This window comes from Pavona decussata, unplaced genomic scaffold (genome assembly GCF_977016875.1).
Source record: "Pavona decussata unplaced genomic scaffold, jaPavDecu1.1 SCAFFOLD_39, whole genome shotgun sequence".
NCBI lineage: Eukaryota > Metazoa > Cnidaria > Anthozoa > Scleractinia > Agariciidae > Pavona > Pavona decussata.
Window position 1 is genome coordinate 1,698,834 of NW_028145461.1, and position 20,427 is coordinate 1,719,260.

Genomic DNA, 20,427 nt, shown 5'->3' on the forward strand with positions numbered 1-20,427 from the left:
TACTTTCGACACCAAATTGAAAACCACTCTATCGTGCGAGCCAAGTCAAACGAGAATTATTGCCGATAGACAATACAATTCAACAATTTATTAGTTCATCTAAAAAGTGAATTTTTCCAAACTAATTTACCTTATTGTGGAAAACATAGATTACAAGAACTAAAGCTAAGTACCTAAGCTAACAAATCAAAATATAGATATAAGAAATGCTCACAACGATCCTCAGATTAAATAAGAAAATTACAGTTTGAAACAGTTAACGTTGCAAATGCTCATTGTCACCACAGGATTTCTTTCTGTTACGGTACACACACAACATGCAATTTTATTTCACTCCCACCAAATGGATTTTCAGACCCAGTACAAATTAAAACAAAACTGTAAATAGTAATGTAAGAGTATTAGCCATCAAATGTAAAGTACATTTTTTATAAGAACTAGGAAAGAAAAGTTTTCTTAAAGAAAAAAAATGAAATTCTATTAAAGAAAAGGTCGACCAAAGGCCCGCAAAATACAACATTCAATACATCAAGAACAATAAAATTTCTTTAAATACGATGTGAAATATTAAAATACTCTATTCTAAAAGGACATAAAAATATTCAAAAGAATTGTGACATTATAAAATGTCTTAAGTTTATATGAAGCGTAATATAACCTCTCACAAGCGGCTTTATTCCTTTGCCCCTTATCACAAAACACCTGGCTTTTTCTCCTCTTACATCAGCCCTTATTTTTAGCATTTTTATATGTCACCCACATCGTTCTGCTGACATTTTTAACCAATTTTTCCCCAAAGTGAAACACGGTAGTTTTACTAAAGAATTTGATCTTAACAGTTTGCCTATATAGACGTAGCCTGGGAATTTTAAGTCTAAATAGGAACCCAAAATTTCAGCATTACCTCACGTTATTTACAAAACTCACAAAACAAATTCAAACCTTTGTTGCTTAATGATCAAATGAAAACAAATAAAATACCATTGGTTTTAGTTGCCTGCTTTCTACTTCAAGGGTTGTGCAAAAATCCGTTTGTCTTGATTAATTGCTATGCTCCAATCCTTCGGAATAGCGTTCAAATTTCTTCATACAATGCCATTATTCTTTCCCCAAACTTTCTTTGTATTCTCCAGAGCTTGTAATCTATATCTTCAGTTGACGGATATTGTTCATCACTTGTTCAAATCTCTCGAGTGCTAAAACGAAATTGATGAAGAGAAAAGTACAAGAATGGTAAAAAAAAAAAACTTATATGAACTGAAGTGTATGATGACGAAAAACATATGCACAGCATGTCGCAAAAAGGAATTTGCTACACAGGTGGCACGACAATATTACTTACAACATAGCAATCAAACGGGAAAAATATCCCAGCTTTTCCGTTTTCCGTTTTCCGTTTCACGCAAAGCAGCTCGATCGCAATTTCGACGCAGGCAAGTTCCAAAACAACCTAGCCTTGGGTAACAGTGCGTTAAGAGGCAAGATTTAAACCCCTTGTACAAATAAACGATTCACGGCATTGAAAGGCGGGAGTGGCTTTTGTGTTTCTCCGCTGTCTAGTCACCGCCTTGAGGATATTAAACAGCATTTTCGAGCCGCATACAATAGGCCTTATTGTATGCTCAAAACAAGGACCGCTATCCCCTCGATAGAAATTCAGGAAGTTCGAGGAGAGGGCTCGAGTGGAACTTCAGGGGAAAAATCGAACACCTGGGAACACCTTGCAAGATTGTCCCAACTTTCTCGGGAGGGTTGGACGACGAAAACTTAATTTTGTCATTGGTTTGTTCCTTCTCACTCAGTCCGAATTTGTTCGTGCTGTTTCGGTTGGGGCGCTTAAACCTTGAAGTGCACATAACCCGAAAAATGTTTTTCGCTTAAATAAATCTTTGCACCTGTTCGAAACGCATTGAGCCTTTTTGCGCCTTCTTTTTCAATCAAATCTTGACTTTTTATAGGCTGTTAAAGTTACGAAATCTAGCCATCATCTGTCCCATGACTGAGCTAGTAAGGGGCATGGGTCTATTCCTTACTTGACGTCACAAACTGATTTGCATTGTATTAAGTCTTTGTAAAAATGCATGCAAAGAAGTTTGTGACGTCATGTAAGGAATAGACCCATGCCCCTTACCAGCTCGGTCATGGGACAGATGATGGCTAGATTTCGTAACTTTTACAGCTTCTAAAAAGTCAAGATTTAGTTGAAAAAAGGCGCAAAAAAGCTCAATGCGTTTCGAACAGGTGCAAAGATTTATTTAAGCGAAAAAAAGTTTGGGGTTGTGGGCACTTTAAACCGAGCGGGTTATTTCCCTGCCAGCTACTCTCAATTGGAAAATGCTATTCCGCTAGTAATTACTCGCTTGAAGTTTCGAAAAATCAAACCAGAATTCTTGATCAAATGAAATTGTCCCGGTTCCTGCGACCAAAAAAGTACTTGTTCCCGTCCCCAAACGTCTTTTGAATTGAAATATCGAATAAAAAGGCAACACTTACCAACTTTTAGAGTTGCAGGGGGAGTAGAAAATACGATTCTACACCAACCAGGATCGGCACTGTAAAATTCATATCCTGGAGCGATATAAACTCCTCCGTCCAATACCTTTTGACAAAAGTCTACCTCTTCCTCGCTTGTTAAGGGGTTAATGAACTGAAAATACAAAACAGTGATGTAAGTTTTTTCATTGCTGGCCACCTGTTTTTCTTTTACAATTAAAGAAATTGTTCATTTGAGAATCTGAATGGAGAAACTCATAACATTAATTTAAATTTTACCAATAAAGACCGTAAGGAAAAAAAACATGTTGTTTGTCAGTTTTTTAAGCTCTGGTGGTTGATTGACAATAGGCCATTTCCGAGTTGCTGTGAACCTCATTATGAAAGCGAGGCAAAGTGCAAAGTTTTTATTATGAAAATTAGCTTTCATTCATATGCAAACAAAACTAATTTTCACATGAAAAGCTTTTGCTTTTAGCCTCGCTTTCATAATGAGATTCACAGCAACTCGAAATTGCCTATTGAATGCGCGGAGAATAGCGAAGGCCAGACTCCTTTGATACCGGAACTTCCTGTTTAACAGATTGGTTCGTCAGTAGACCTGCAATGATTAATGTGGCTGTGGTTTTACTAGGTTTTAACTGCTTTAAAGTGAACGGCTGTTGACAGAGGCGATTTTATAGGTGCGATTTTAATTGCGCAAGGTACAAGCTATCTTTCGATGCTATTTATTGGCGATTTGATAACGATTTTGTTGCCCTGAGACTGTCGAGGGCCCGTCTTTATGACGTCAGTTTTTATGACGTCATGGCGTCTATGGATACGCTTGACTGGCCTAACCGTAGCCGTATAGAGTGTTTTCATTCACGTGACTACCGGCCATATTGGTTTACTGAAACAAAAGAAAGTATTTGTATAAAAATAGAGTTCAATTCCCAGAGGTTTAGTTTGGGACACCAACATGGCCGCCATTTCTTTGTTTTGGGACACCAACATGGCCGCCGTGACGTCATGTGAAAACACTCTATAGTGTGCATGATTTGCTACCTTTTTGGCGCCGGGAAATCTAAAACTGGGGTACGACATCACTAGCTTACAAACCAATCAAACTGGTTGACAGATCTGTCAAACCAGATTACCCGCCATGATCGCTACATTGCAAACATAGAGCATGGCATCATCTAATCTTACTGAATCCACAACATTTTCTTTAGAAGATAAGGACACGATAAATCACTAGCAAATTCATGAGAATCCCTCATCGCAAAAATAGCGGGATCAAATATTTGTGAGATCCCGACGAAAATCGCCGGCTACTGACGCCGACTGTTTTAAATCGCACTGAAAATCACTTCTAAAATTTCATCAAAAATCGCCCGTGTAAAAGCCCTGAACAAAAACGCAACACTTTCTTCACCTCGCGAAAATCTGCCCAGACATACAAGCCAGATCCTCGTTTAAGAAAAGGTACTTTCATCCGCTCAAGGAATTCGCATAGAATACCATGACATTCACGAAGACGGCTGTGATTTGTTGGAATAAAAACTTCGTCCAGCCAGTCTGCAAGGTGAAAGGAAAATAAAACTGCATTAAAGTTTGCTATTAAAATAAGTTGTTCAACACTCCTTTCACAAGTTGACGGTTGAGGCAGATCACATGCCCTAAAGCTGCCTTGAGGAATCCCGAAGAAAACTTTGACGAAAATAGAATGCTCACATGCATGCGCTTGCCTCCTGCCTCTCCCAAACCCCCCTCGACTCGTTCGCTACAACAGGTGGTTTGCATTGCGGCCATGTTGATGTACAAAACAATAGAAAATTTGTTCACATAGTTTACACAAAAATGGAAGTTAACTCCCAGAGGAGAAAAATCCTATTGTTCCTGTACACCAACATGGCCGCCATGACGTCACACGCAAACCATCAATTCCGATCTTTCCCTCACCCGCATGACAGTTTGCCAGTGCGACTTTTTATGGAGGCACTGCCGGCAGTTGGCATGCGCACTTCTTGTGCCGCTGACAACACCTGCAAGCAGAATTTCCTCTATCGCCTAACTGTGCCAACGGGCGAATAATTAAACAAATCCGACTTCCGGCATACAGGACGAACAATTAAGAAACGTCTGCCCTGCTCGCCGGGTATGACAAAAAATTACAAACTACTAATCATGAACAAGAGAGGGCCAAGGTAAGAGCGCAGTAAGTAAAAAATAATATCAGTAGTCGAATGAAAAACGATGAAACCGTAAGCTTGTAACGTCGCATAATGTATCACTCATTCCATCAGTACCCCCCTCAGCCCACCCCCCCCCCCCCCAACCCCTTCCTCTCTCCTCCTCCCCGGGTTGATCTCCAGAAATTATCTAATGACATGACGTTCTGAAAACCAACTAGCAAATGCCTGACAGCGGGGATACATGACCTGCAATACATTATTTTCTGCAGGTCGTTACAAGGATCACACATCTCATTGAAGATACCCTTGGTAAGTAACAAATTTCTCATCCGGCTCTACTGGTTGAACTTGAAACAAAACCACGAAACCTAGCCTTTGAACACGCTCCCAAGTGGGCTATAGACCGCGCTTGGCACGCTCCGCTTCGATCGCCGTTCTCTTCCCCCACTCTGGGAGCCTGTTCCCAGGTTAAACGAAACTACGATTCGGTGTGATTCTGTAATTCAAAAGGCAATCATATGTCACGGGGTAAATTAATTCTCGACTCCCAAGGCGGACAATATGGAAAATGATCCACTAATGCCTAATGGATGGGCGCTGCTAGGACAGACCGTTGCATAAAGTGTCCATACTGCGAGAGGCCAACATTGTACCCGACTATACCTAACATTTTAATAACAAAATAACTGGTGCCAACTGGTAGTGGTTGTATAAGGGAAATAATCCCCTATGTCCTCTCACGAAATGGTGCCGGCGAAATCGTTGGCAGTTTATGGAGAGGCGATATGAATTGCCACAAAAAGCACGGCTGAAAAAACCTCAAAATCGACTATTTAAACAGTACTTTAAAAGAATGGATAGATCTTCTAATCACTATTCTTCTCAAGTGATATTCCAAATTCTTGAAAACTCTACTATCAACTATTAACTACTTGCCCTTCCATTTCGTTTCGTTACCTAAATCAGTAATGACAGACGACAGTTGCAGCTGTGTAATGGACGGAACGTTATGGAATCGATCAATCTTGTCCAGAGCGTTTAACACTTCCTTGTTATATGAGTGAATAACACCACATGGTATTCCAGAGAGTCCAAAATCCTGCCAAATGAAATACGTATTTGCATGAGCGTTCTTAAACGGTATGTCCCATGAAAAGTTTATATTACGTATATACGGCTGGGTGGGATGGGGGGATTTGACAGTAATCATCTGGCCGTAATGGAAGCCTCTGGTCAATTACTGCACCTTTCAATAACATGAGGACTCCGCATGTTCAAGATTCAACTGACCGTTAGTGTTTTCACTGCCGTCAATCAGTGCAGCGGACCTATAAGAAAACATAGTCATTTGGCTCAACGTAACACGTAAATCCTTGGTTCGGTTTAGAATTCCGCGTTATGGAAAGACGCAGTAAATGGACATTCTAATAAATTGTCAATGACTTTAGTGAACCTTTTGACCATCCACAGTCGCCCCGCAGTGCGGTATTTGAACAAGTAATCTCAGTTAGGTTCAAATGCCCCCCCCCCCCCCCTTCTTCCGCCCGTGTGCCCAGTGGCTTAACATTGATACATTGACAGATGCATTACGAATCATTTTTACAGAAGTTGAAGTTTTATTCCTGAAAGAAATCGTTCACGAGTGTCCAATGATCTGTTTTTCTGAGATGGTTACTAACAAAGCACTTACCTTGCTAAAACTCCAGGCAACATGAAGGTGGTCTTTATCTGGAATACTTTGAAAATATAACGTAAAAAGCTGGCATAAACATCAGTTAACCTGGCCGCATGACCCAACTTTTAGTCAATAGTTCACCATCAAATTTCTTACGAGTCTGAAGACGTGACAGTCTTTATATTTTTGATTTAAAGAAAATAAATAAGAAATGACCTGTTCAGAACGGATGGTTCCAATGGAGTCCACCACCACATTTTCCCACAATCTGATTGGTTTAAATGGACCACGTGACATTACACTGTGCATCCGCAAAGAAACACAAGCAGCCATTATAGTTCACCACTTAAAAATCGTTTATGGTTGCCTTAAATTGGGCACGTGACACAATAGTGCTCCACGTCCGTCAAAAAACCCCGGATGTACAGTATCGATCGGCGGAAAATCTCCCAACTTGTCTTTAACAGAGGCCAACTCTCGAAAGAAAACTACTTTAGAGGAAGCTGCCTTGGCTTAAAAGTTGGCCTCTAGCCCTTTGGAAGGAATATACAAGAAACTAGAGTGACCCTTCATACGCGGTGAGAGTTCTTGAAGGTTAGTGAGTTTATAAAACACGACATTTTACTTCATCGACTAGTCAGTCTCAAATAACATGGTTATTTTCTACCCTAAAAGTTATGATAACCAAAACTTACTCCTTCAAACTTAGAGCATTTTTCATTGGAGGGTAACCCTCTTCAAATATTGACAGCATGTAGATTTCATCAACAATAACATGCAAGGAATGTCTGTTGAGAAAAATGGACAGTTGTAGATAATCGAACACTGTGTGTAACACTATGGAACAGTTAAGCATTCCAGGGAATAAACATTAACGGCAATAACGTTTTCCTGAAAAAAAATTCATGTACTTGGGCGAATCAAACACGAAAAAAGCGTTTTATCCGATTTCAAAACACCGAGAAGTGGGTTGAAAAACGAGGTGTAGAAGGGTTTTCCAACCAACTTCGATGTGTCTCGGAAGTAGATGAAACACTCTTGTGAGTGTTTGGATTTAGCTTCTCAAACCGTTAAACATTCCTGGAGAAATTCAAAGCAAAAGTTCACCAAATTTTATGGCAATTTAGATCATATTTCAAACCTGCTTCACGGTAGCTATTTCCATTGTTTTCTCGTCATGAATCAATGATGAGTGTTTGAGAAGAAATATTAAAAAGTTGGAATGACGGCAATTTTTTATGATACTAACAATTTTAGTCTCAGAAGTGACTGTAGTATTTAGCTCTTTAATTAGTATAATTCATTGTTTTTTACTTATTGAATCACAGCGTTTCAGACTAAGCTCACTACCTACCTACCAATACTATCAATTAAATAATGACAAAAAGAATTTTCTAGTTTCAAAACATTGCTATGTCTAGATTTACGTTTTTAGACACTTAGATCGCTTATAACTAACGTTTACCTGTGCGCAAATGCCAAACAATCACTGATAACTTCCTCAGTGTATACATCCCCTGATGGATTGTGGGGGTTCGTCAGAAGCAATCCACGGACGCAAATATTCTAACAATCGAAATGACAATTAACAGCCGTTTACACGAGAAAAATAAGATGCTTTGGGCTCGTATAAATGGCTTTCTGCGTCTTATCCAAGTTTAAAGCGCGGCTCAACTAAAACCCGTGAGTATTATAACGCAATTACGAAAACCAGGGAATAGGCAGGCTTCTTCTGGTCAAGAGCAGTAAAGGATTCAGACCTTCAGGTAAGTGGGAGGCCACCTTCAAACGCCCCACTTCCTTCTCTTCGTGATGAAAGGAAATATCTCGCCATTTGGTCTAAAACTAAGGAGGGGAGGTGGGTCCCCGGACCCTTCCGCTTGGTGCGCCACTGATGAAAAACAAAACTTACTTTCGGGAAACTAGTAAGCTAGAGATGATATTTAGAAAACTCTCAATTCTAATGTATTTTTAATCAGTTTCAAAAATGCAGAGCTATATATGGGTGTGATATCACTATCGAAAACCACGACATTTTAGCATGTTTATTAGCAAAGTCTGGAAAGTAGCGATGGTTCATCTACAGAACAAAGGAAAATGCTTATGATTACAGCACAATAGATACAACAGTTATAATGACTACAGCACGAGATACTGAGAAAATTATTGAGATAAAAAAAAGCAATATATTACTTTTGGAGCACATTCACCGTGTGCAACAACAAAAATGCCCATCATGTTAACCTTTCAATATTATCTCATTAGCTTTCTTTGCATTTCGTTTTGCAACCATTGTTACGCATTGTACTTTTTTTATTGTTATTATAACTGTTAATTGCATTTATTGTACTGTTTATTGCATTTATTGTTCTACAGAACAAAACTTGGATAGGAAACCTAGGGTAGCCTGGCTTTCCGGGTTATCATTTGTGTGGCTAGACTTGCCTTACAAGGCAGGTAAACTTGAACCAGACTTACCAGGAAGTTTGGCAAAAACCTGGCTTCCCAGACTTGCTTTCTCCCCAAAAACCTCTTACCAGACTTGTCAGATACAACGCGACTTAGATAAGACACGAAAAGCCTTCCATACAAGCACTTCATGTCCTGTCGTGTAATGTTATTTCTGGTAAAAAGAGTGGTTTTCATAAGCCCGATGTCACTGTCATTACCAAATGGAAAGTAATGAAGACTTGAGTAAAAAGAAATAAAGAAAAATAAAGGCTTGAGAAAAGCTCTGTGGCGATTAACTCAAAGTAAATGTTGACAAAGTCAACTGGTAACTTTCAAGGTTGGTCACTACCATGTTTCAAAATATGTCTTAATCAATTGCCACGGGCGAATATGACGGATGAAGCTGTATGACGTAATGACAAAGTTTCTTTTATCTAACATAACACGTGTTTATTTGATTACTCCACATTTTGTAAGGAGGGGGCAGAAGGGCAAAAAGAAGACATCCAAAAACGTCAAAGAATTCCTTGCATAAATGTTCTAAAGTCATATTTTTATCTCTGTCGTTTCTAGCGATAAAAGTTTTCTACAAAAATTAAGACAGCAAGGCTACAGGTAAATTTATTCGAGCAAAGAAAAAACATTGAACAAAAAGTACTAAGGCTTGTCAGTATGAAATAACGAGCTATTTATTCACCACCAAGTTCTAAGTGACCGTGTGCCCTAAAGCGTGTGGTAAAGACTCACGAAACTGTACCCTAAAGGTGCCACAGGCCACTCAGAGTGGCCCGAGCGCCATCTTGTAGGCCCACCGAACTAGCAAGCAATCTGATTGGATGTTTGCTTGAATCTGAGCCAATAGTCGTTGCTGTTTTATTGTATTTCCGATGGGGTTTCGTCAGCGTTCGTTGAGGTCGTTGTGTGACCGCCATCTTAATGTTGTACATTTCGTGCTTGTTTTTTTTTTTTTTTTGTTTTGTTTTGTTTTTTTTTTCAGTTCCAGCTGCGGAATTTGAACCATATAACCAAGCAAATAGAATGATAATAGCCTACGTCTTCTTCGTATGGAGATGGATTTCCTTTGAGTCTGCATTTGAGAATGAATTTTTTCAATATACTGCAACGTGTAATATTTGCATGCTCATGAAGACGCATGGAAGGAATGAAAAGCATCAAAGAAGTTTGATTTATATCTGAACGTTTCACTCAATTTTGAACATGCATGATAGATGAAGACAAAATTTGAAGGTACGGTGACGAATTTAGTTGACGTGTATTTTTGCAATCGGCGTATCCATGAGAACTTAATTTCCTTTGGCAATGCGGGACCACCCCCTTGAAATCGATGGCACTTACAGGGTTCAACTAGCAATATAAAATAATAAAAAAGCACAACGACAAAGTTACCTCATGACACTGACCTGCTTTGCAGCTTTGTCAAAACTCTCCTCAAGTTTTTCAACGGTCAACTCAAATTGAATATTGCCTTCTGGGTCAAGCTAAAGTGAAAAGAAATACGACATTTCCGAGTTGCTTTGAACGCCACTACGAAAGCGAGAGCAAAGCTTTTCATGTGAAAATTAGTTTTGTTTGCATATGAAAGAAAACTAATCTTCGCAGAAATAACTGTGCACAAAGCCTCGCTTTGATAATGAGGTTCAAAGCAACTCGAAAATGGCCTCTATTCATTGACATCTGTTTTTAAAAGCGCCTTAACATCAAGAATTTCAACACACTACACAACCAACCTAGAAGCTGGAGCAAATCTTGAATATTCATAAAGTCACCTTAGTTTGTAGTTATTTTGTGGCTCTGAAACAGAGTTGATGTTTCAAGTAATACTGTGTATGTCAAAAAAGAGGAAGCGTGCGTCATCCGATTTCTAAAAACCGAGATGTTGGTTGCAGCCGAGTTTTCTTAACCAACTTCGAGGTATTTGAAAATCAGATGAAACACCCTTTCGAGCTTCTCAAAACATAAAATATTCTTGGAGAAATTTAAAGCACAAATCCTATGATAATTAAGATCACATTTCCAAACCTCCTTCACGGTAGTGGTTTCCTTTATTTACACGCCATGAACTGTTTGGGAAGGAATTTTGTACTCATACCTAAATTTAGTGTGTTACATTACATGTACGTTGATGATGCAAATTTACTGCTATGTTTACCTTGTGGTGTTGATCAACAGAAACAGGGATCGGGATGACGTCAACAGCTCGAGCGGTCAGATTCAAGTGAAACCCTCCATAGTATGGAGTGGGGATCAATATCCCATCTAGTAACAGCAGTGAACTTCATAAGAATAGAATTTGTTTGAGAATCAAGATTGCTTGTCAATTATTACTGCAAATTTGTTGGCAATGATTAACATTGCCAAGAAAGACGGTGAAGGAAATAATGATATCAATGAGAACGATAGCGATCATAATGACGAGAACAATTGGTGCGGATGACAATCGTGATGGTCGAGGTGTTGGTGAAGATGATTGAAACGTGTTTGTAGCGATGATGATTATGATGATGATGATGATGATGATGATGATGATGATGATGATGATGATGACCAGGACGAGGAGGAGGAGGATGGTGACGATGAAGATAAGAGGATGACGACAATGATGATGATGACCACGACGACGACGATGAAGATGACGATGATCACGTTGATAGGCAACATCAGTGGCTTGAGATGGCGTGGTGAAATCACTCACAATTTTCGTGATCGTGCTGTGGAATAGGGATTACCCAGTCAGTTTGCATTTCCCCAATGAAGCCCTCGTGCCCAATTTAAAGGAAGTACAACAGTATCCAAAGGAATTAAGATTCTCCCAAAAATTGTAAGTCAGACTCTTTTGCAGGGCTGTCATTAGTAGCTGGCTGAGCCGGTAACTAAAGAGACTTTAGCCGGGTAAAAAGTTGGTAAAAGAAAACAAGAATGGAAGACTTTCCATTGCTAGTAACCAGCTCCTTGCCTCGTGGAGCAGGCTCCTCCAAAACTTTACGACACCTCTGATTTTGCATGGTATGTTAACATTTTCTTCAAACTGTATGATCTTTTTAATTCTTAGAACTTCCATACCTCACTATTGAAGCCACCAATTTGTAGCCCGAACAAAACGTAATGCAGTCATTCTCTTTTTTTTTTAATCTTATTCAGTGCACAAGTGAATAAGAATGAATCGCATTAATTATAAGGGTTCCATCGGTTATTTTTTTCAGTCAGGGTCAAAACTGGGCATCAATGGAGCCCTGGGGCCCTGAAATTGTTGCGGTGGAGCCGGGATCCCTTCTCTACTTGGATCCTGCAAAATTGCTGATTCTGGCTAAATGGAGCCATGGAGTAAAGTCGACGAGGCCTAGAGATCGGATGTTCCTGTCTTGGATCCCCAGTGGAGCCCTAAACCCCTTCCGACACTGTTGAGTACATATTAGGTTATTATTATACTATTATGAAATTATATTTTTTTATATACAAAAGGTAAGTATTCTTACTTAGAAAACGTCCCTTGACGAAACATTGTGTGTAAGTCAGAATTGTTTTTGAAAAGAAATAATTGTAAATGCTAAGGAGGTACATATTTAATACCACTGTTAATATTCCTTTTTGTCCTCACCTCCTGGATCACAAAGAAGATAGCCCAGCACGTTAATGATGGTAGACATTCCAGACGCTGCCCTTAGCTAAATGGAAGCAAACTACAATCAAACCTGTATTAAGCGCACACCCTCGGGACCCTTTCTAGTGTCCGCTTAATACAGGATGTCCGTTGAAAACAGGTTCCCTTAGAATTCGTCTTAAAAGGGTCACATGAGTACTGCTCAGTATTAAAAGGCCTTGAAAGGGTCCCGTGAACGGAAAGGTGTCTGGCAGACCGAAAACAAGATCGGGTTTATTCACCAGCAGAAAAACCTACTGTACACCCAAACGAAATAACAGATCTTTAATGGAAGCAGTTGGGCGCGTTCCAAAGCTCATGGCCATGTGGTTAATCAAGCTTTACTGTGACCAACAAACGCAGGAAAAGTGAAAATTACTGGAAAGAGGGTGAGCAAATCGGTGGGTATCGTTTGGAACTACCTTAACCCTGCGAGCACTGGTGGTTTCTCCACCGGACGCTACGCTTCGAAAGGGTTCTCTCCCTTTCGTAGCGTAGTGCCCGGTGGAGAAACCACTGCTCACAGGGTAGGAGCTACCCGGCGAGTACATTTTTCAAGGGAACACGTGTAACTGCTTGAGACAGAAATTGATGAAGCTAGGATTTGTATTAAATGTAATTAGTTTTACCGACATGTCTCTAGGTACACGAATTTCCTGTTTCCCACGCAAATGTTTTGTCGGTGAGGTCACGTATTACTAATTTGATCACTTTTTGTTAATCAGGCTGCCAACAGAGATAGTATTTCCTGTTTGTTAAGTGTCCACAAAGATGTGACAAATCTTTTTGTCGGCAAAGTTAAATGACCGATCTATTAAAACGTGGACAAAAAAAGCATCCTTTTTGCAGTGTCCGTTTAATGCAGGTGTTTAACAATAGAAAGGACCATAAAAGTCAAGTTTAAGGTGTCCGCGTCCGCTTAATAGAGGTGTCCGTTGAATTCAGGTATTTTTTACAGTAAATATGGGGGATTTATGGGACTTGCTGTGCTTTCCGCTTAATATTGGGTCCGCTTAATACAGGTTTGACTGTATTAAAATGTGCATGACAGCAAGGATACACTCTTTGTAGTTGAAATGTTCTGTGTTATTCTCAAAGGAATTATAAACATTTAGTTGTCTGCACAACAGGAAGCTGACCAGGACACGAAAAACATAACAAGAGGACAATTATCAACCCCCAACTCAGAGGTGAAATGTGAGGTTCATCAATAATGCAATTTCTCATTTCACTGTTGGGAAATGAAGAGCCATGTGAGCTCTTCCACGTCTTCCAATAAAGAGTTTCTATTTGTTCTATGGAAACATTTCGAAGAAAAGAATGTTCTCTTTGCCATGTGGTAGACCAAGCAATGATTTGGTGAATCATCCCACCTGCAAGTTAAAACCTTCTTTTGTGTGAATATTTTTGTTGTGCATGCCTATTGCATGCTGAGCCCAATTACAATTCACAGGAAGAAAAGACTCAAGTTTCCTGGACATTTTATTGTGTCAGCAATTGACATTCCCAACTTGAGCCAGGTAACTTGCAGTGCTCAAGCAGTACCTCGCGCATACCCATGCGGCAGGTGTGTGGGCAATAAATAAGACCTAAGCTTAAAATGGGACAAATAGACAAATGGAAATGAATTAAACTGTGCTTACATTGAAAGGATCCATAGGTTCTTCTGGTCTCATGTAGTGATTCAAAAACTTAGCCATAGCATCTCTAAACCTACAGAAATTAAATGCAGATAATTTACAAGTCGACATAGAATTCCGGAAGTAATGTTGATTTTGGGACGGTCTTCCTAGTAACTCCTAGTGATACAGCTTTTTAAAAAAATCTCATCTTTTATAACTTGCATCAGAACCACATGCAACCTTGTAACTAAAAATAATTTATTTCCATACTTCTATCCATTTTGGGATTCCATTCCATCAGAGTGTTAAATTATATGATGCCACTATTCTATTTTTAGATGATGATGTCACCATTTCCAATAGTGTAACCTCCACCCTATGATGTCATCAGCATGAATTTATCCCCCTCCCCTCAAAGTTAATGAGATTCCCTCTCAAAAAGAACTACAGCAAAATATCCCTACCATACTGCTCTCGGCCATGTGCTCTGGTCTCAATTAAACATTAATGTCAGAAATTTTAGGTCAATAGATAATGAAACTCACAAAATTTTGAGAACCTACAATGTACCACTACCGGTAAGAACTAAAACTGTACGTCAGTCCTGCATTTTTTGTAACAATTAATTGATCTTTTATACCACTTCTTGATTAAATGTTATTGTTTTTATTCAGATATACTTTTAGATATTTAAGGTCTAAACAATTAGTTTACTACTATTGTAAACTAGCTGTACTGTTGACATGTTAATATAGTTGTTTTATTGCATTGTATTCAATTTTTTAATGTATGTTAATGTATACATATAGTAACAATAAATTATTAGCAATACCTTGGAATAAATTCTGTTCCATAATAGGAATATTCTGGGAGGATCTCCTCATCACTGATTTTACCAAACTGTGATGTAAAACAAAGAATAATTGTACCATTTCTATAATCACTAATATCATCATCATCATCATCATCCTCATCATGAATATTATTAGGCTTATATAAATTCAAACACACAACAGCTCATTACTAAATAGCCAATTTTATAGTTGAGTGAAGTAACAGTCTGTAGGATGGGGTCTAAGTCCTTTCATAAGGAATAGAGGTTCCTTATTTCACATAAAGTTCAGATCTACAGTATATAGATCCTTTTTTCTCACAAAAGCTTCTGACACTGGTGATTCCAAACTCACCTTGGACAAAAATGTTAAATTAAACTGTAAAAAATATTTACAACTTCAATTCTCATTACATGCATTTCATTTGTGACCGGCATTAATCAAATCAGTCAGCACAGCTCATGGGGTATCGCAAACATCAAAATAGCCAGGTTATAACACACAGAAAACCTAATAGGCAGTTCACTTCACATAAAACTAGACAGTATACAGGAAATCCTTTTTATATTTGTTGGAAAGCAAATTGTAAACACTTTAGCAGTAATTTTGTTGGTATGACTTTGTTGTTGTTGTTGTTGTTTGTTTTTTCATATAAAAAATTGCTTTTTCTTCCCTAGATAGGACGTTGGTCCATCATAATTAGGCAGGAATTACTAATTGTTATCAGTACCATTTACACACCTGCAGGCTCCAGTTGTTCAAAGAGTGGATATAAAACTCTATCCAGTGGATAAGTCATTATCCAGCATATGAAATGTACTCCAACCAAATACATTTTATCCCATGGATAGCTAGCAATATATCCACTGGATATAGTTATCTACTCTTTGAACAACTGGGACCAGGGTGATGAGAGACAGTATGGAGCAAAATTTCATGTCTAGCGAAACAACATGTCAGCAGGAATTAAGGCCCGAACCTCAGACTTTCAGATTTGACATCCAATGCGATAACCACAAATCAATTGCCTCCAACAACTGTAGCGCTTGCCTGGTAATTTAACCGACCAGTATTAATAGTGCTTTTAGATACCACCATTAAAACTAACAACATGAACGAAATTAGATGGGGTCTTACATCTGGGGGGAGGTAGGGCTTATAATGAGAAGTATTTTTTCATTTACAGCTAGATGAGCCTATAATCGGGAGGGCTTATAAGCAGGGGCGAGGGGGGGGGGGCTTATAAGCGTCACTTTACGGTATAGCATTTTGTTGTTTAAGCTCACATCAGCCTGCATGTGGCCTAATCAACGGCTTCAGAAAAAGTGACCTCTGTGTTTTAATACCCACTGCTTTGTGGTGCTTTGTTTTGCGATGAAAATCGCAAGGGTATTTTGCAGAACACCTAATCCTAAATCCATAGAATGTCAAATAGACATGTATTGTCTGCCATAATTAAATTAACAACTAAATGCTATATAACTGCATGTCTGTAAAATCAGTCCTTACGCCTATAATAGTATAGAGAAGTGCTTAGACCTAACTAATATTGATCGTTGTGACATTTAGCGTTTGGCATTCTGCAAAATAACCCTACCCCAATAAAAAGTGAAATTAATTTGCCCACAATTTTCTCCAAATGAACCACAAAAATGCAAAATGCAAAAAGATCTTGGGCAACATTTTCTAAAGGAATTGAGATAGGAATAACATTAATGTCAGCTTGCGAGATAGCATAAGCGATCAGTAATAGCAGTATACAATTTGCAATCTCACAATAATTGTGAATTTATTATCATTCGATCCCATCCAACATTAAAAACAAAAGATAATGCATTCATTAGAGTGGTCACTTGTAAGAGGCCAGGTTTCTCTTTGACCTCAGTGACTGTACAAAATCTCTGTAACATTAACACATTACCAGACAGGCATTTCTATTGGATCATGTATCCATCAGCCACACATAATGTGCAGTTCCAGAAAATATCCATACTCCCCCTATGAAAGGTTTTTTTGTCTTGCATCCCCCTCCCCCTAGGAATTTCCAGTGACCTTCCTTGGGGTGGGTATGGAGTTTTCTGGAACTGCACAATAATCTTTACGCAGTTCTGATGTTTACATGTAGCAACTCATCCAAAATCACCAGACCTGAGTTTGAACGAACTGTTTTTGTTTTCATGCTTGGAGCATACATTGATTGTTTACAAGTAAGTATAACGCATAAGTGCATATAGCTTAATATACACACACAAAAAAATTCAATTTATTTAATAAATACAACAACTTGGCACGTCATTCTCAGTGAGGGATGCACTGATGCTACAGGTAAATTAGACAAATCAATTATTAATATTTACGCTCACCTTTCCTTTTAGTAGATCAAAAACTAGTTTATTTTGTGCAGTGCCTAAATCAATGAGGCCCTACAATAAGAACAAATGTTAATACATGTACAGTATTTCAAAAGCCCCCATCACAGTGTTGACAGCAGCAGTACAGTATTTATGGACAGCTAGTTCAAAACAGGAAGGCCTGACTGTCAATCCACCATGCTGTCATTTCTTTTTGCTTGGCATCTTTGGAGACAGTCAGGCTTAGCTATTAGCCTAGGCTGGGGTAAATAATCAAAACATGCACTGAAAAATGTTGAAAATTTCTCTGGCAAAATCAGAATAAATTTGATAGCACTAACATTAAATTAGGCCCCTGAGTACATTACAATGAAATTGCAGACCAATTCTAGAACCATTAAGTTTTACAGTGTAGTTTCCCCACAGTTGGCCAGGATGCTCCCACTGTGCTAAACTTGTGATCTAAGGGACTTTTTTGGCTGGACCACTGGACTTTTTGTGACCAGCTTAAGCCAAAGTGGATTTTTTGGGAGGGCCTTACAAGTTGGACTCATCCACACCTTCCCCTCACTAATATACCTGAATACCCCCCCCCCCCATGCACCCCCCCCCCCCCCTTCCCCATGCACACACACCCACACACACACCAAAAAAACAGGTCTCATCTAGGCCTAGGAAACCAAGAGGAAGACATTTTCCTGCCTCCTGCATGGGTACTGTTTGGAAGATGTTAAGGAGCACGAATAACTTTAACGATAATTTCTGTGATCTTGTGATCTAGGACGGATGCAGAACTCAATCATCAGAGCACTCAGTGAAATTAAAAGTCAGCTGACCGTTGTAGCCCTGAATGTACCGCAGCAGGCTGAATAATTTATCAAAAACCCTTGATCAGAAATACCATACGCTTATATATTTAAACGTACCTTAGGATTTTCGGTTTTGTTGTAGCAGTTCTTGGAGCATTTTTCATATGCCTTACCCATAAAAGACTTCATTTTCAGGAGTTCCCCACCTCTTCTTGACAATGTAGTCATGTTTTTGCAGGATTAAAGCTTTGGAATTCGCTGCTGATAAATAAAATCTGCAACTGTTCCTGTGATCTTCTAGTTTATATTATATGATTTTACGTGAGCAGAGAATTCCTTGCAGACTGAGTCTTGCAGACAATCGACTCCTGCAATCGACAGTCAACTCCAGTAACTTGCACTGAATTTTGGACCGCTGGTCACGGAGCACGAAGGCTCTTAACACCAAAATAGACAAGGCTCAATTTCACTTAGACGGTCACTTACAAGTCGAGTTTAGAGAGCGCGAAGCGCGATTGAGAAAGTCTAACTTAGACTGTTCACAGTCCGAGTCCCCTATTTTTCTGTGGGATTCTCGAGACTGGTACGCTTCGATGGAGCTGTCGCCATCTTGGTTTGTAAAAGCGAGCGCGATCTGGGGAGAGTGTCTGAAGTTAGCCAGTTCAAAGAATTTTTCTCCAGTTTGTGGACTACATGTGTAAAGAAGAATCTTGGCAAGAGCTATTGGAAATCCAAAAAGAACCACACATTTCTCAGAGATATTTAAGCTTAGCTTCAATTTGAAAGTAAAATCGATACATTTTTATGTATCATCAGGTTATGTTTCGTATGCTAGCTAAATGTTCGAACAAATTTGATCCGGCCTAACTAGTAAGGAGATGCTTTTCATAAGAAAACTTAAACCATCCCTAAACGTGCAAACACGGACTCGATTGGGGCAAAGGTATTCACTTGAAGAACTTGTGATCCATTGTTAATATGCTAATTTGTAGAGTCTGTAGAGTATAGAAATCAAATCTTCGCATAAATTTATCCACTTTGCTTTGAGAATGGTGTCACGATGACGCCGAAACGTCGGCTATTAACTTTAATTTTCGCTTGCTTATGTTTCAAGAAATTATTATTGATCAAAGTTAAAAAATATTGTCCCTTAATTACCTTTGATGGCGATGAGCCTGTCCTCGTAAAATTTTAACTTCACTGTGAGTGCGTTGCTTCAAAGTGGCTTTTTTCTTTGTATGCTTTTTAAAAATAAAAGAAGTTAATTCTGGTAACCAAGTTAAACAACATTCTACTAGGTTTAACACTTTTTCATTTGAGTTCGGGAATGTTTGATTGTTTACAGTTGAAAGATGCGTCACTGCACACATACTTTACAATCCTTTGGGTACTTTGTTCTTTTTCAGAGGCCGTTGAGCTTTTAAATCTTTGTAGTGGGGGAGGAGGGCAGGCTTGGAACAAAGCATGTTTATCGGTTTTTTGTTAAATAAGAGCAGATTGAAATTTGTTTTGCTGTTTTAAACAGAACAAAGCACCCTTTAGCTAACACATCTCAGACTTTTAATGGAATTTGACTTTCTTTCAACAGATATCCGATTCAATCAAAGAGCGCAAACTAGAATTCCACAAGCAAGCAGGTCTGAATTATGGTGCTTACGAGTTCTTAGAATGTGATAATGACGTCATTTTTCTGGAGTGTAATGCGGAGGTAGCCTGGCCCTGGTTTGAACAAGCTGTTGGTATCAAGGTGTCTGAGCAGATAGAACCGATTACTCTGAAAAGTGAAAAGTAGATTTAATTACTTTTGTTGATTTGATTAGAGTGGTCTTCGCTTGAGTGGGATAAAACCCATTCGAAGGTAGGCTATTTCAAGCGCGAAGAATATTGCGCGCGAGAGAAAACGAGAAAAGACTGGGGAGAGGAAACGACAAGTCTCAACGCCTTTTAACTCCTCGCCTTTATCATTTGCTCGCAGTTTTTTTCGCGCCTCGGCCCCATTCCCAGTATATGAAGGCCTGGAACAGGCTAATTCCAAATTAAAACATTCACTTCGACTAATCAAAACAAACCCAAACAATTCAGCGAGCCAATGAGGACTTTAAAGCAAAGACAAGTAAGTGATGGTAGTGAGGCAAAACAATAGAAAACGCTTAATTACTTTGGACACTCAATTGAAAGTTACTGCTGTTCTTAGAACTTTACAGACCATAGAGAAATAAAATCAATCATTTGGGAGCGCTAATGTTTACTTTGTCTTACCGATGCTGATTAATAATAATTAGAAATGCTACATACGAGATTGAATATCTGCTCGGTCTTGGCAAAAGAAATATATATGTGTTTTTCGTTTCACCCCTG

The 20,427-nt window shown here is 38.9% G+C and overlaps 1 protein-coding gene across 1 annotated transcript; it reads right to left on the bottom strand.

Annotated features, from left to right (window-relative positions):
- Positions 1-68: 68 nt before the first annotated feature.
- Positions 69-18,430, bottom strand: LOC146483408 (putative inactive 1-aminocyclopropane-1-carboxylate synthase-like protein 2). The gene is made up of 14 exons (XM_085106170.1): positions 18,187-18,430; positions 17,273-17,332; positions 14,909-14,976; positions 14,098-14,167; positions 12,413-12,479; positions 10,967-11,073; positions 10,218-10,295; positions 7,811-7,911; positions 7,041-7,133; positions 6,361-6,406; positions 5,628-5,769; positions 3,911-4,053; positions 2,494-2,647; positions 69-1,196 (listed from the first exon to the last, which is right to left on the bottom strand). Exons 1-14 carry the CDS (start codon positions 18,295-18,297, stop codon positions 1,144-1,146), a joined length of 1,293 nt encoding a protein of 430 aa, XP_084962296.1. The 5' UTR covers positions 18,298-18,430; the 3' UTR covers positions 69-1,143.
- Between the last annotated feature and the right edge of the window lie 1,997 nt (positions 18,431-20,427).